Source organism: Rhinolophus sinicus, linkage group LG05 (assembly GCF_036562045.2).
Source record: "Rhinolophus sinicus isolate RSC01 linkage group LG05, ASM3656204v1, whole genome shotgun sequence".
In the NCBI taxonomy this organism is placed as follows: Eukaryota; Metazoa; Chordata; class Mammalia; order Chiroptera; family Rhinolophidae; genus Rhinolophus; species Rhinolophus sinicus.
This window is the reverse complement of record NC_133755.1, coordinates 16,200,939-16,215,272: the sequence shown is the minus strand read 5'-3', so window position 1 is coordinate 16,215,272 and position 14,334 is coordinate 16,200,939. Positions and strand designations below refer to the sequence as shown.

The window sequence follows — 14,334 nt, the reverse complement described above, 5'->3', positions numbered from 1 at the left end:
CAAATTCCAAATATTGACATTGCAAAACCAGCTCCCCCCTGGTCTGCAAAAGGGAAGCTGAGCTGGTTGGCCTCTCACAGTGCTGGGCAAGTCTCCAAGCAGCAGATAGCCTTTCCCCTCTTCTCCAGATGGGCGTTCTGAGCCTTACAATTCCCTGCCGTCGACTACAGAACCATAGTTTCAAATACTGGGCAGAAAGAGAACCAAGCTCGCTCATGTTCTAGGACTGCAGGCCTTTCCGCTGTGTTTATCGACATAAGGAGAAATGGGAACTACCTCTTCGCTTCACCAAGATGAATACTAGCTGGAAAGCAGCTCTTGTAAACCACATGTTGTGACTTTAACACCCCTGCCCCGTTCTCCCCACTGCTGTCGTTTATAGAGCCTCCCGGGAGCAGTTTTCACTAAAGCCAGAGAAACAGCTCCATTGTGACCTGATCAGGTCGTGCAGATCTCCTGAGTGCCAGCTAAGGCAGTGTCATTCCCGAGACCTGCGACATCCTCTCCTACCTCCCTCCACTGCGTCTTCCCTCCTTCAAGATTCTATGTGTAACTGGTATGGTTTTCAGGTCTCCTAGGAAAGCTCAGGCCTTGCTTCCCAAGAAAGGGATCCCTCTGGCCCTGAGCAGCCCCACGTGCTGGCCCCTGGGAAGCATCGGCCACCTCTGCTCTAAGACCCTGTCCTTTGCTTGACCCCATGAGCTGTTCCACTGGCCTCACCATTCTGACCTGGCCTGCCTTCATGGAACCCAGTTGTAGCCCCCTGGTCTCCAGTAGTGACTTCAGCACTGGTGCTGGAGACAGGAGCATTTCCAGTCTTCAGAAGACCGTGTAAACCACAAGAGCTCATGAAATTGTCCAGGGGGAGCATAGAGAGTGAGGAGAGGGTGAAACACCAATCGTGGAGACCATAGACTTTTCAGGGGCAACTGAAAGAACAGAATCATTGAAGGAAACCATATTATTTCCTATGGTTGCTGTCATAAATTACCACAATTTGGTGCCCCAAACAACACAAATTTATTATATGACAGTTCTGGAGATCAGAATTCTAAAACGGGTCTGCAGGGCTGTGTTCCTTCTGGAAATTCCAAGAAAGCATCCACTTGCCTCACTTTTCTAGCTTCCAGAGCCACCGATATCCTTTGGCTCATGGGTCCCTTCCTCCGTCTGCAAGGCCAGCAGAGTAGCATCTTCAAATCTCTTTCTCTGGATTTCCAGCATCATGTCACCTTCTGTCTGACTCTGGTCCTCTCACCTCCCTGTCACAAAGAGCCTTGTGACTACATCAGGCCCACCTAGATAATCCAGAATAACCTTCCCATCTCAACATCCTTAACTTGATCTGATCTGCAAAGTCCCTTCTGTCATACAAACTAACATCCATAGGTTCTAGTACTTAGGATGTGGACATCCTTGGGGGACCACTGTTCAAAGAACCACAGAAACTAAGAAGGATGAGCCAGATGGGAAGAGCTGGAATGACAGGGCCAGGGAGTCAACGAAGGATGAAGAAGGTGTAATCAACAGGGAGAAAGCCACCGAAGATACAAACCAGCTGAAAGATGAGTGGGGGATGGCTGATTTGCATGGTTTCTCAGATTTCGAACTGCTTTTACAATGGAGAGAGCCAGCTGTCACTACCCTAACCTGGGGTAACACTGAGCACCATAAAAGTGGAACACTACACATTGTACTCCTGTTGCAACGCTCAGTGTCATGCCCAGCACCCCCCGTGAAGTAATATGGGCAAACGTTTTTATTAATAACTGCATCTAATCAAACCTTCAGCTCTAATTCCAGTTTGCAGGAAGTACAGGAGACAGGAGAGCAAAATGAATGACACCACAAGAAAACAATCAGACAAATCCAGGATGTGGGGCATTCTACAAAGCAACTGACTTGGTCTCTTCAAAAGGTCAATGTTACGAAAAACAAAGCGGGATGAGACAGGGGTTGGGACTGGTTAAGAGATATAGAAGACACAGAAAACAAAGTAAATGGGAATCTTTTGGAGAGGAAGAAGACGGACACAGGAAGTTGAGGGAACCCCACCTGATAGCCTCTATTTTCTCAATGGCAGAAAGAAAGGCCCCCTCTGAGACTGAAGAAGCGGACTTGGGAAGGCAATTGCGGGGCAAATGGAAGGTTTGTAGTGACCACGGAGAGGATGGGAGAAGGTGGTGTCAAAGAATGTTGCTGCCCTGATAAAATTGGAAAGTACGTGTTTGTAGAGGCCCCAACCCACAGTCATGTGGTTTCTGAGGTGGTTCTCTGAACTGGGGCATTTGCGGGGGGTGGGGGGGGAGATGGCAGAGCATGGCTGTGGCAGGGCGAGAAGACAAGGTGCGTGGACAGAGTATGTTGGTTCCCACTGGGTCCAGGAGGGAGGCCAAGAAAGGCAGTCTCCATGGGAGCCGAACCTGAGAGAAAAAGGAAGGCATCCAGGAAGGGGAGATCTTAATGAGGTACAGGGGCAGTGAGGGAGCACGAGCAGAAGGACAGAGCCTTGGGCACGTCACGGCCTTTCTGCTCTAGGATCCTGTCTCACTCCAGGGGGCTGGAGGAGGCTACCCTTCCCTGTGGCAGCCAGGCGACCTGCTTTTGCATCACCTCCGAGCCTGCTTGACTTAAGCCTGTGGTGCAGTAAAAGCACAAATGCCTATATGCCACTGACTTTGGGTTACTCAGATCTGAAAGCACAATTTTCGAAAATTCAGGTAAAATTCATAAAACATAAAATTAACTCTTTAAAGTGCACAATTCAGGGGCATTTCGTACTTTCACGTTTTGCAACTAAAGGATTTTTATCACCCCAAAAGGAAACCCCGTACCCATTAATCAGTCACTTTCCAGTCCCCTCTCCCCCAGCCTCTGCTTTCTGTCTCTATGGATTGACCTAGTCAGGGTATCGCAAATAAACAGAATCACACAATATGTGACATTCTGGCTATTGTGGATAGTGCTGCTATGAACATTTGTGCACAAGTATTTGTTTGAGTCCCCGTTTTCAATTCTTTGGGGTATATACTTAGGAAGAATTGCTGAGTCACATGGTAATTCTCGATGGTTAACTTTCTGGGGAATCACTAAATTGTTTTCCACAGTGCCTGTACCATTTTCCATTCTCATCAGCAGTGTACGAGGGTTCCAATCTGCATACGTCCTCACCACCACTTGTCATTTTACAGGGCTTTTTAAAATAGTCATCCTAGTAGATATGAAGTGATATCTCATTGTAGTTTTGATTTGTATTGCCGTAATGATCAGTGATGCTGAGCATCTTTTCATGTGCTGTCTTCTTTGGAGAAATGTCTATGCAAATCCTTGGTCTAATTTTTAATTGGGTTATCTTTTGTTTTTATACTGTAAGAGATTTTCATATATTCTGGTTACTGGACTCTTATCAGAGACACGATTTGTAGACATTTTCTCCCATTGCTTGGGTTGTCTTTTCCCTTTTTGATCATGTCCTCTCGATGCACAAAAGTTCTTAATTTTGATGAAGTCCAATTTATCCACTTTTTTGTTGCTTGTGTTTTTGATGTTGTGTCTAAGAAACCACTGCCAAATTCAAGATCATAAATATGTACCTCTATAAGTTCTTCTAAGAGTTTTATACTTTCAGCTCTTATATTTGGGTCTTTGATCTATTCTGAGTTAATTTTTGTCTATGTGGTGAGGTAGGGTTGAAAGTGCAAACTTTAAACCCATGACCCTTTACACTATTTTATTATTTACACTAGGCTAATGTATGACGTTGTTCATGGGGAAGACCTCGGCTTTCTCAGATTTAATATTTTCAGTTGATCATTAGTGAATGACCTCAAAAGGTCAGGACACACGGTCATTGCACTGTCCCTGAGACACACATTTGGACCCATCATGAAAAGAAGCAGGTGTGACACAGCATATCCTGAACAAGTAAGCACAGATAGTTCCCCATCGTCTCCTGACTTCTCTGCTTCCTCACCATCACCCAAAATTCAGATTCTCATTAAAGTCTTGAAAGCATCTTTAAATTTTAAAAATTATACTTTATTATATAATATGCAGGAATGGTATTAGCAAATTTGTACTTTGTGACAAGTGTCAAGAGAAAAATTCTGAGATGTCCTAAATAAATCACAGCAGGCCAGAGGGTGGGAAGATGAGACAAGGGGTTAATCAGTTAGTAAAGTTATGGCAGACACCAAGAAAAGATTGCTCACATTCCTGAATGTATGTTGAAACTTTGAATCCAATTCCAGCTGGCTATCTCATCTAGAGGGACTAGCTGAATACCAGACTTCACTGCATCCTGCTTACGTATGAACTATCTGGACTGTTGCCCACAACCAATCCAGTAGCATCAAGTACTTCTTCCTTATGGACTATGCACCTATCACAGAACTTTCTCTGCTTCACCTTCTCATGCCCCTCTTACCTACAGCCAATGTAAATTCTTTCAAAACAACTTAGCTCTTTCTTCCCCAAACTCATTGTATAAAAGAGCCCCCTCAGACCCAGGACGGTGGACATGTTGTCTTCTCTATCTAGCCATGGTACTGGTGGTTTAGATTGCATGCCCCAGGACCTGGTCCTTTTTCTGGCTAGCACGTGGCTCAATAAACACTTTCTTTCAGAAAAGCTTTCGGCCTTGAAGGCTTTATGTTGAACACAAGTCTCCACACAGCTTCATCCTTGGATGATCAAGTACATGTTGGATGAATACCCATTAGCAATGAAGAAAGAAAAGAACGAAGAAAGGAAGAAAGAAAGGAAGGAGGGCGGGAGGATGCCTGCACAGGTTTAAGACTGCAATAGGTCAGTGGTCCCCAAATTTGCTGCTAGTGTCACATAGGAAACTAAAACATGGACTCAGGTGTCCCTTCCAGAGATGTTGATCAGTGGATGTGGCTGAGACCTGGGAATCTAGACTTCCAAAGCTCTCCAGGAGACTCTGTCATTGGCTGGGTTTGGGACCTTGAAGCAGGAAAGCAGTTTCTGAAGAGATGCTCTGCAGAAGGGTGAGATTTGTTCTGAGCCAGGTAGCAAAACCAGGTCTGAGGGAAAGGCTACAGGGAGGCAGAGCTGGCTCAGGGTAAAGTTTTTTCTTAACTTCTCAGCCATAAGAGAAGCTGAGTCCACTGCGTCCACTGTCACCTTGGATGCAGTGAGCCTGACCGCATGGAGGCTGGTGCCAAGGCGGGCTCTTGGGAGAGGACCCCACATTAGGTGGGGCCTAGTGAGAGGAGAACACATGGCACAGGGCTGAATAAATCACCGTTCTAAAGCCAGTGCTCTAGCTGTGCAAGCACAGACATGCCATTTGACTTCTTTGAGCCTTCATTTCCAGGCAGAGAAATCCAGCAAAATGGGGCTGATGGATGAGCCCAAGTACTTTCTTTTTCCTTTTCTCTTTCTCTTTTTTCCCAATTTCCTTGTCTTTCTTTCAATTCCCTGGCAGCAAAACCCTTTATCCAAACGAAATGTTGCCAGGTTCCACACAGAATCCTTCTATTCCACCTCCTGCAGTGCCCCCTCCCTTTGCTCCCACAAAGCCTCTATCCCCATGAAAACCAGCTGAACACCTAGGCTAGACTCTAAGATTACAACAAGCACCAGCATGCCAGCAGTTCTAAAACGATGAGGAGCAAAACGATGCTCTTCTTGGGAAGGCGGAGACGTTTCCAGGCTTAGAGAGCTGGGAAGAGCATCCGGAGGAGGGAAACCACTAGCAAAGGCTGCTCCCAAGCTGGACTCTGAATCTACAGCAATTATTTGACTTAACTTCCTTAAAATTGCCTGTCCTTACTACTATGTATAGTACAGTAATTGTTAGTCGACCACTGTGTTGTTGTTGCAATGATACACTGTTACGGAGAATCTAGGAATTTGCAGGGCCCTGAATTTCCAAGGCTGAAGCTAACAAAACTCCCCTGGGCCAGGATTTGCTGTGGGAAAAGCAAGAAGAGCGGGTGGCCACCTGCTTCTGTTTCCCCCGTAGGGAGACGCCCTCTGAATGCCAGATGACTGGTTTATTTTCAATTCAGATGTTCTCTTCTAGACTATAGTTATGTGAAACAGGACAAGTGAAACAGTATCTGAAGCTGTTGCCAGGGCGACCTGACAAAAGACTTCACCCTTTGCTACTGTATATGTAATTTGTCTAAGGCAGCTGGCCCACAGAGAGAAGAAAGAGAAGGGAATAGGTAGGTTGTGACTTGTGGTCTTGAAAAGTTAAGTTGAAAGACTATTATTTTCTGGTTAAATCAACATAGAAAAGGAAAGCTCTTGTGATCCATGCAATAAAAATTCAGAAAAGTCAGGAACGAATATGAAGAGGACAAATATCAAACTTTTTTTTGGGGGGGCTGATACGTGTAAAATAGTTGCACATCAGGGCTTTTAACACCAAGCTGCCTAAAGACCTGGAAGTGAAAATATGCCCCGAAGAGGAGGGAATAGAAGAGAGGGCAAGAAATTGGAGAAAGCAACCCGAACGTTCAAGTACGTATGTGTATACACACATATGAAGCCAGGAGTTCTTGACATACCTGCTAGTTCTTCTCTGCCCAGACCATGACCTGTCATGGTAGCAAGCCCTGTACTGAGACCAGCATTATCCCGCTTGGACAAGTTCAATCTGCTCATGGTATCGATGAGAAGACTGAGGCTCAAGGTTAACCCACTCGACGTTACCCAGCTAGATAAGGGCAGAGCTAAGCCGGAAGCCCTGTTTCCTGCTTCCCTGGGATCTTTCCACCGGTGCCTCTGCCTGTGACATCGGTTTATTCCATACAGTGATGGTGGCACAACCTTGTGGATATACTAGAACCACTGAATCACATGCTTTCATGCAGTAATTCTATTTTTAAAATTTATTTTATTTACTATATATGTATATAAAGTAAAACATATAAGTTATATATTTATATTTAAATTAAAAAACCAAATATACCTTTATCCACACAAAGGGGGCCACTAAGACAAGCACTGAGTTGTACTTACAGGGTCACAAGCCAAACAGGAATCAATCACAGCCACACTGACCCCAAGGCTCTGCCCGCCCTGTACCCCCACTCGCTCTGTACCCCCACCCACCCTGTACCCCCACTCGTCCTGTACCCCCACTCGTCCTGTACCCCCACTCGCCCTGTACCCCCACTCCCACCACCAGAGCCCCAGGGCAGCTCCTTACCGAGTTGGTGCCGAGGATCTGCAGGTTGGGCTTCTCTGACTCCAGCAGCTTGGCCACCATCTTGAGGAAACTCTCCACGAAGAGGTTGATGCTCTGGCAGTGGCAGGCCATGAGCAGCTGGTCCAGCGCCTCCATGGCGATGCACACATACCTGGGGAAAGCCACACCACTGCCATCACTCCGCACACGCCCATTCCACCTGCACTACATGACAATCCAGAGGGCCGAAGCAATGACCGCTGCGGCAGCATCCGGGAAATGAGGCTTCTACAAGCTGTCAGTGCCCAGATGCCATCCCAACAGGTGGCCACCTCAGCCCAGCACTGAGGATCGGAGCCGGGAGGCAGCCTAAAGACAGCTCACCTAGCACCTCACTGTACAGCTGAGGAACAGGAGGACAGATGACCTTTACCATTTCGTGAGTAAATACGGAGAGAATTGATACCTGGAGAGCAAATCCTGCACCAGCATACAGTGAGATCAGAGCAGTACTTGACCCAAGTCAAGAAGTGTTTGTTGAGCACCCACTGAGGAAAAGCTCCCCTAGTCAGGGCAGGGGGTGCAAGGATGAAGAAGTCCTTCAAGTTAAGGAGCCCAGGGTCGGATGGATGAGAGAAACACACAGACATTTCTTCTAAAGGGAAAATAAGAAATGCTACAAGAAAACCATGCGTGACGTCCCCTGAGGGTTCCAAAGCAGGAGAGAGATGGCGCTCGTGGGGAGGAAGTAAAGAACCTTATGAAGCAAGTTTATGAAGGAGCTGAGATGGGCGTGAGGACCAGCCAACTGCAAAGGTGAAGGAACACAGAATGTGCATGTTTTGTATTTGAACATCTCAGAAGTTCTATGACGAAATACTACACAAATAATATGGTTGATGGTATTACCGTGTCTGGGTGAGCCTAAATAGGGGCCATTTTTGCCTCATGGAGGACAAGATGTCACAGAATCAAAATTCTTTTCTCCTTATGAAGGAGGTGCTCTGCGTGAGTTCTAAGTCCCTAACTACCTGATTCTTCTGCCGTCTAAACCCTGAGTGAATCACCTTCAGAACGAGGAGTAAACAACATCCAATGGTGAATAGCTTAGAATGAAGTCAGCCCATGCTGCTTTTTGACAACCAAATAAAAACTTCTTTGTATTTCAAGCAAATCCTAATGACTTCTATCTTTTATTCACAGTTCTGCTTTTAGGAGCAACAAGACAGAGGGCTGAAACGTCTCCTACCTGCCAGCCCTGCAAGAACTTGAAAACAACAATCTCATGTTTTTTGTTCTCTTCTCCATGCTAAAAATACCCAATCCTTCCCAAACTAGCCTTTGCAGGACAATCCCCAATTATCCTGGTGGTCATTGTTTTCTTCAATGCCTCTCTTATATCCCAAGAAAAGTGCCACCCAAAAATCATATTCCTATTGAGAATTAAGAGTACATGTCTAAACTCACCCCAACATTTGTTCCACGAGAGTGACGAAATAAGCATGTGGTCAGGTAAGGTATGTCATGAAACATACACCCTTCAGTTACAAAGCATTTGCATTCTAAAAAAAAATAGACATTCATAGAAAAAGGCTATCTTTTAACTTCCAAATGAGGAAGCTGCTACAAATCTGTCAAGAAATTATTCTGGCGTACATATTTATAATTTTCTTTAAGGAGTTAGGTTTCTAGGGCAGAATGCTAGATGTCTCCGTTGGAATCTCTTTTCCCCCTTTTCCCTAATAATTTAGAATTTTAGCTGAGCTTGTGGCTGCTTGCTAGGGTCATTTCCTGAGGCCACATGATGAAAGTGTTGCCATTAAAATGAGCAGGAGTGAGGTGAGCACTGTTGACGGCATTTGCACAAAAGACAGGATTTTCCTCCTGTTCTCTCTCTCGCTCTTCCTGCTGGCTGTGAAGTGGCAACCACTAGACACCCAGAGATGAAAGTCCCTGGATGACCGCATGGTTCAGAGCCCACAGACCCAGTCGGGACGGTTACATGAGAGAGAGAAAAACCATTCCATATTGCAAGAGACACTGTATTTCCGAGTCTCTTTGGACCCTAAAGAACAGGATCTGCTGATCAGGTTTAGGAGTGCTTTGAAAAACGGATGGTGCAAATAAAAGTGAGTCCTGAGCAGCCCAGAGTGAATCAAGTGACTGACCTCATAGGACAGAGAAGAAGGAGCTGAAATGATTCCATCCTGCTAGAGGGGAGAGCATCACAAGCCTCATGCACTCGAGTCTTCTACTTGCTGAATCGAACCACATGGAATAGAAAAGTCCTCCCGGAGGTAAAGTGAGCAGAGAACTCCCAAACCTAACTGTCGTGCTAAGGAATCAGCCTCTAAGTCAAAAGCAAGTAGCAAAAGACCCCGTTTTAAAGATCAAGTAAAGCTGTCACCACGGGCTTTTGGTAAAGCTGCCTGACCATCTAAGCAGGTTCATGTACCGTACATATAATACGGGATGAATTAAAACATGGTTCTTTACGTTGAGATCCCAATCATAGCCATCTTGGCCTGTTAGGCAGATATTTAAAAATCCTTCATTAGCTAGTCTTTGTCTTCTTTTTCAAAATGAAGTTTGGTTAACTAGAAAGAAAGCATGGGGCGCACGACCGAAGGGTGATTTCTGGAGATACCACAAGGCTCCACGCCACCTCTTGTGGCAGCCACTCAGTTTCATAAACTGTGTGTCCAAACCGTCTCTCACGTGAGTCAGCTTTGCAAAGCCAAGCATATAAAGTAACAGCAGTCATGGCATCTTCTAAATGTTTTTTCAAAGACGTCAGAAGCCATTTCTCAGGTACCCTTGAGCTAATTTCTATGCTGAGCAACCATAAGAAACACAGCCTTTCGACTATGAAATTTTCCTGTCCATGCTTATAAAATGTTTCTTTTACCTATATGAATGGAGTCAACTCTTATTAAATCCTTATTGAATCTTATTAAATAGCTGTCTCTGGGCTCATTCACAAGTGGATCAAGTCATACTCTTATTTACAGCGTGTCTTTTAAATACAAAGGCAGGGTCTTTGAGCTCCTTCAGTGAAGGGAGTCACCGTTCCTGGCTCGACTTGCCTTGTCCTTCAGAAGCCACCATAGTTCACAGTCCAGGAAACCTGCTGTGCTTTGTGGGCCCACTCCCAGCATGTTTCGGGTCCACTGTGTGGGCCAGTGAAGCAGAATGAACCCTGCAGGGCTGCGACCATTTCAAAGGGGACAGACTCTCTGTAGACCAAACTGGACACACATTCTGGCAACGAAACATGGTAGGTAGGAAATGGGGCCAGGCAGTGTGGAATTCTCTTCTCTGATCAATCATCTCAGCATCCTTCTGTATGAAGGGCTTCACCATTATTTTACAGAGTTTAAATGAAGGAATGGAAGGGGTGAGGTGAGGTTTGGCAAGAGAAGAAACTAGAAGTCCTCCCAAACCCCAGAGCTTAGATTGCTGCTTTTCCGTTTTCTATTAAAAAAAAAATTCCCAGAAAATCCTGATAAGGAAAAACCATCCTTTGGGGGGGTGGGGGGAGAAAAAGAAAGAAAGAAAGAAAGAAAGAAAGAAAGAAAGAAAGAAAGAAAGAAAGAAAGAAAGGGAAAACAAAGAAAGAAATATTGGCTACTGACCAGGAGTAGAAATTTTGATAGAAAGTGAAAATTGAAAAATAAGGAAGTTTAAGGCCTAGTTCTTTGAACACACCATCCTTCATTCCCCATTGTTGATCCCAAGACTAAGGATGAAAGGACTGTGATAGCAAACTTGAACTTTTCAAAGTATCTTAAAAAATTAGAAGTCAATGGGGACTTGCAACCCCGTAGTTCAGTGCTTGCTGCGTTGGTCCTATCTTACCATCACCTTCCCAGGTATGTCCTACATGCTCAAAAGGACTAGAGCACGGGCTTCTTAGAATGATGTCTACTCAACAGGATGAGGGCCAGATAGGTTGGTCTTAACAGAGATCTGATCTGGGCTTGGTGTCCTGGAAGGCGCCCAGTATAGTAATGAATCTGGGAAACTGAACTGGCCTGACTGGGTCCTCGGAGCACAATGGGGTAGAAAGGGTCTGTTGAGGACCAGCCCATTGCAGGGTCCCAAGGGAGAAAGTAAGAACAGGTTACACACCACAGCAGCAGGTGACAGCCAAGGATCCTGGATGTACTCGTAGGGTTTCCCAGCAGGTGAGGAGGACAGGAGGACCCAAAGAATCTGGGATGGACTAGAGTTCATGAATAGCACCCAAATCCTGGAGAGAGGACACTTGGAGGGTTGTAACAACAGGAACTCAGGGTCAAGGCAGAAGGTGAGTTATAACAACTGAGGAAAATACACAGGGGCCCTGGTGTGTAGCAGTGAGGTACCTTGTGTTGAACTCCAGAATAAGCAGCTGGTTCTGCTTGAACACCCTGTCCTCCGTCAGGAGGGGCCCGAGGCAATGGGGAGGCGCTGAGCCACCAGCAAAGGAGGAGTGGGCACGCAACATCTGGGAACCAGGCTTAGTCAGAGAGAAAGGCAGATCCGGGGACGGAGATGGGGGCCAGCAGGCAGGAGACAGGGGGCATCTTTAGCAAGGCCAGTCACTGCCCAAGAATCACTGAAAGGGCAGTGGCCTTGATGAAGGACCTCTGGGCAGTTTGAATGTATTTGGTCAGCCCCACCCTGGACAGAACCTTCTGAGGTTTAAGAGCCCAAGAGTAGGGACTGACCTCAGCCAGTGGAGAGAAGGATGAACCTCCTCATCTGGTAGGAATCTGTGGTATCTCTGAAGGGTCAGTGTCCTCTAACCAGGTTCAGGCTCCTTCTGGGGAATGTGTGTCTCTTAGGAATCTCCCATCTAGGTCAGCTTCGGGGCCAGGCTCCTCGGGGAGCAGCCCTTCCCTTTGGGCGTGGACATCTCCGTCCTATCGGGCTCCAGGCACTGGGAAACCTGACAGAATCTAATATTGCGTTCTGTACACGGTCATTGCTCTGTGGTCATTGTCAACTGACCCTGAGTCTTACACAGCACCACCATTCGCTGCCTTACTCTCCAGTTTCTGGGACTATTCTAGCAGTGGCTGAACTGGAAGGGACATGAACAAAGCAGAGAATACGAAACATGAGGAATTCTTGCCGTTTGCTGTTGTGCACATCACTGCCCAGCATAGTCAGGAGGAGTGGGACAAAAACACCTCAAAATTCATGCTGTATCCTCTCTATGCCCACATCTGGTTATCACCACTGATGCTGAATACATACACACATAAAGACACAGTTTCCACACAACGGGGACGGGGTGACGCTGCAGGCAGGGAGGCAGTAGGACAGGAGAGGGTGGTTCTGCCTTGGGGTCCAACACCCAAGGTTCATGTCCCCGTGGTCAAACCATAAGTACAGACACCTGCACAATGGCAGGAAGACACAGCCCCTCAGACTATTTGCATGCAAGTATTTTACTCTTCCAAAGCTGCCATCAGGGACAAGGAAGAAGACAATGATGAGTGTGGCACTGGGTAGGGAAGGACGGGGAGGGTGAGGAGAGGGAACAGGACATCAGATCTAATAGATCTTTCTTCTCTAAATGTTTGATTAGAGCCCCCAGTGAGGTGTTCAAAGCTTTAAATACTTAGATGCTGCATAAGCTATTTTTATCAGATGATACCAGTTCTGAGTTGCAGTTATCAGGGCAGTGGAATAAATCTACGTGGCTCTGCTGGCCTCAGGATATTTTTACTGAGAGAACTGCAACGAGGGCAGGCAAAATTGGTGTTGCATGTTTAATGTTATTGCTCACATATTGGTGTGGGGTTCAATCTAGGGTAAAGTCATTTTTACTTGCGTGAACCTGCTTTATAATATGTCAAGGCGACTTATGTAATCAGCATGTACAGTATATTCATGCCCTTTTTCTTGAGTGTGCGACCTAATTTTATTATATAAAATGATCGCAGAAATGAATTGTTTTCAGTCTTGCTTTCATACCAGGGATAACTTGATGTTGGATTTGCTGGCGGGTCCTGCAGAGGTGTGGCCCTGACAACCTGTCAGCACAACGCGCACCTTTTCACTCTAGTTCTCACTCCATCTTCCTCAGCAGGAAGAAGGTGCCTTGGAGGGTGGGGGGGCTGATGGGCAATTGGGGGAGCATCAAGGAGGTCAAGGGGAGAGAGAGCACAGCAAAGGCCCAGAGGCAGGAGGCCCAGAGAGCCAAGGGGAATTGATAGCCCGTCCATCTGGAGTGGGTCTAGAGCAGTCGTGGCAGGTGTGGCTGGGTGAACAGGTGCATTCAAGGCAGGTTGTGGAAGTCCCTATTGTAAGTCAAGCTGAGGAGCTTGTATTTTATTCTAAAGGAGCCTGGAAAGTGTAGCTTTGAAACTGTGTTTTAAAGATCATAGCTAGCAGTATTAATCTAGAAGGACCAGAACAGGACAATGGGAAAAAGGACTAAAAGTGAGTAAGAGGCAGCACCAGGAAAAAGGTAGGGTGGGTGTAAGAGGCTCTGTGGAGAAGAGAAGCAACAGGACTTAGAACAATTCCCTAAATCCACCCCACGGTCTGCCACACACTCCACCCCATGCTCTGCCACACCCTCCACCCCATCAGCAGTATCATCAGGGACATCTTAGGGTTCCCTTTACATTCAGCCCCACTCCAACTGTGGCGTGATGGGCGAGCAGCGAACAGCATGTCACCTCAGGACACCTTTTTCATTGTGAAAATAACACATACTCAGTAGAGAGCATGCAGGAACACAAAAAAGGTAGATAGAAAAAAACACAAAAAAATAAACTCCAGGCACACTGCTCACAAAATGCATATTCTTAACATGTACGGCATATTTGTTTTTACTCTATTTGCTAGGCATTGACATTTGTTGTTTATTTTTAACTTGATTGTAAACACTGTGTACATAATTACGTAATCCATTTTTCCATATTATATGGAAAGCATGTTCATAAGCACCATTTTTATTGACTAGATAATACTTCATCAAGTGATAAACACCATAATTTGCGAATCTATTCTCCTCTTAGGGGACATTTAAGATATTTCCACATTTTCATTATCATGTAAAACACCATAATGAATATCTGTGTGTGAAGCTAAATTATAGGTAAGATTGACTCCTTGGGATAGTCGAATAGACATGGAGTCACCAGATCAAAGGACATAAGTGTTTTTGAAGC

The 14,334-nt window shown here is 45.9% G+C and overlaps 1 protein-coding gene across 2 annotated transcripts in view; it reads right to left on the bottom strand.

Annotated features, from left to right (window-relative positions):
• EFR3B (EFR3 homolog B) overlaps positions 1 to 14,334 on the bottom strand; it is a 117,292-nt gene that overhangs the window by 33,971 nt on the left and 68,987 nt on the right. For both annotated transcript variants that reach the window (XM_019712762.2, XM_019712763.2), the window contains exon 4: positions 7,184 to 7,334. In XM_019712762.2, coding sequence (XP_019568321.1) covers positions 7,184 to 7,334 — 151 coding nt within the window. The remainder of the gene's footprint in view (positions 1 to 7,183; positions 7,335 to 14,334) is intronic.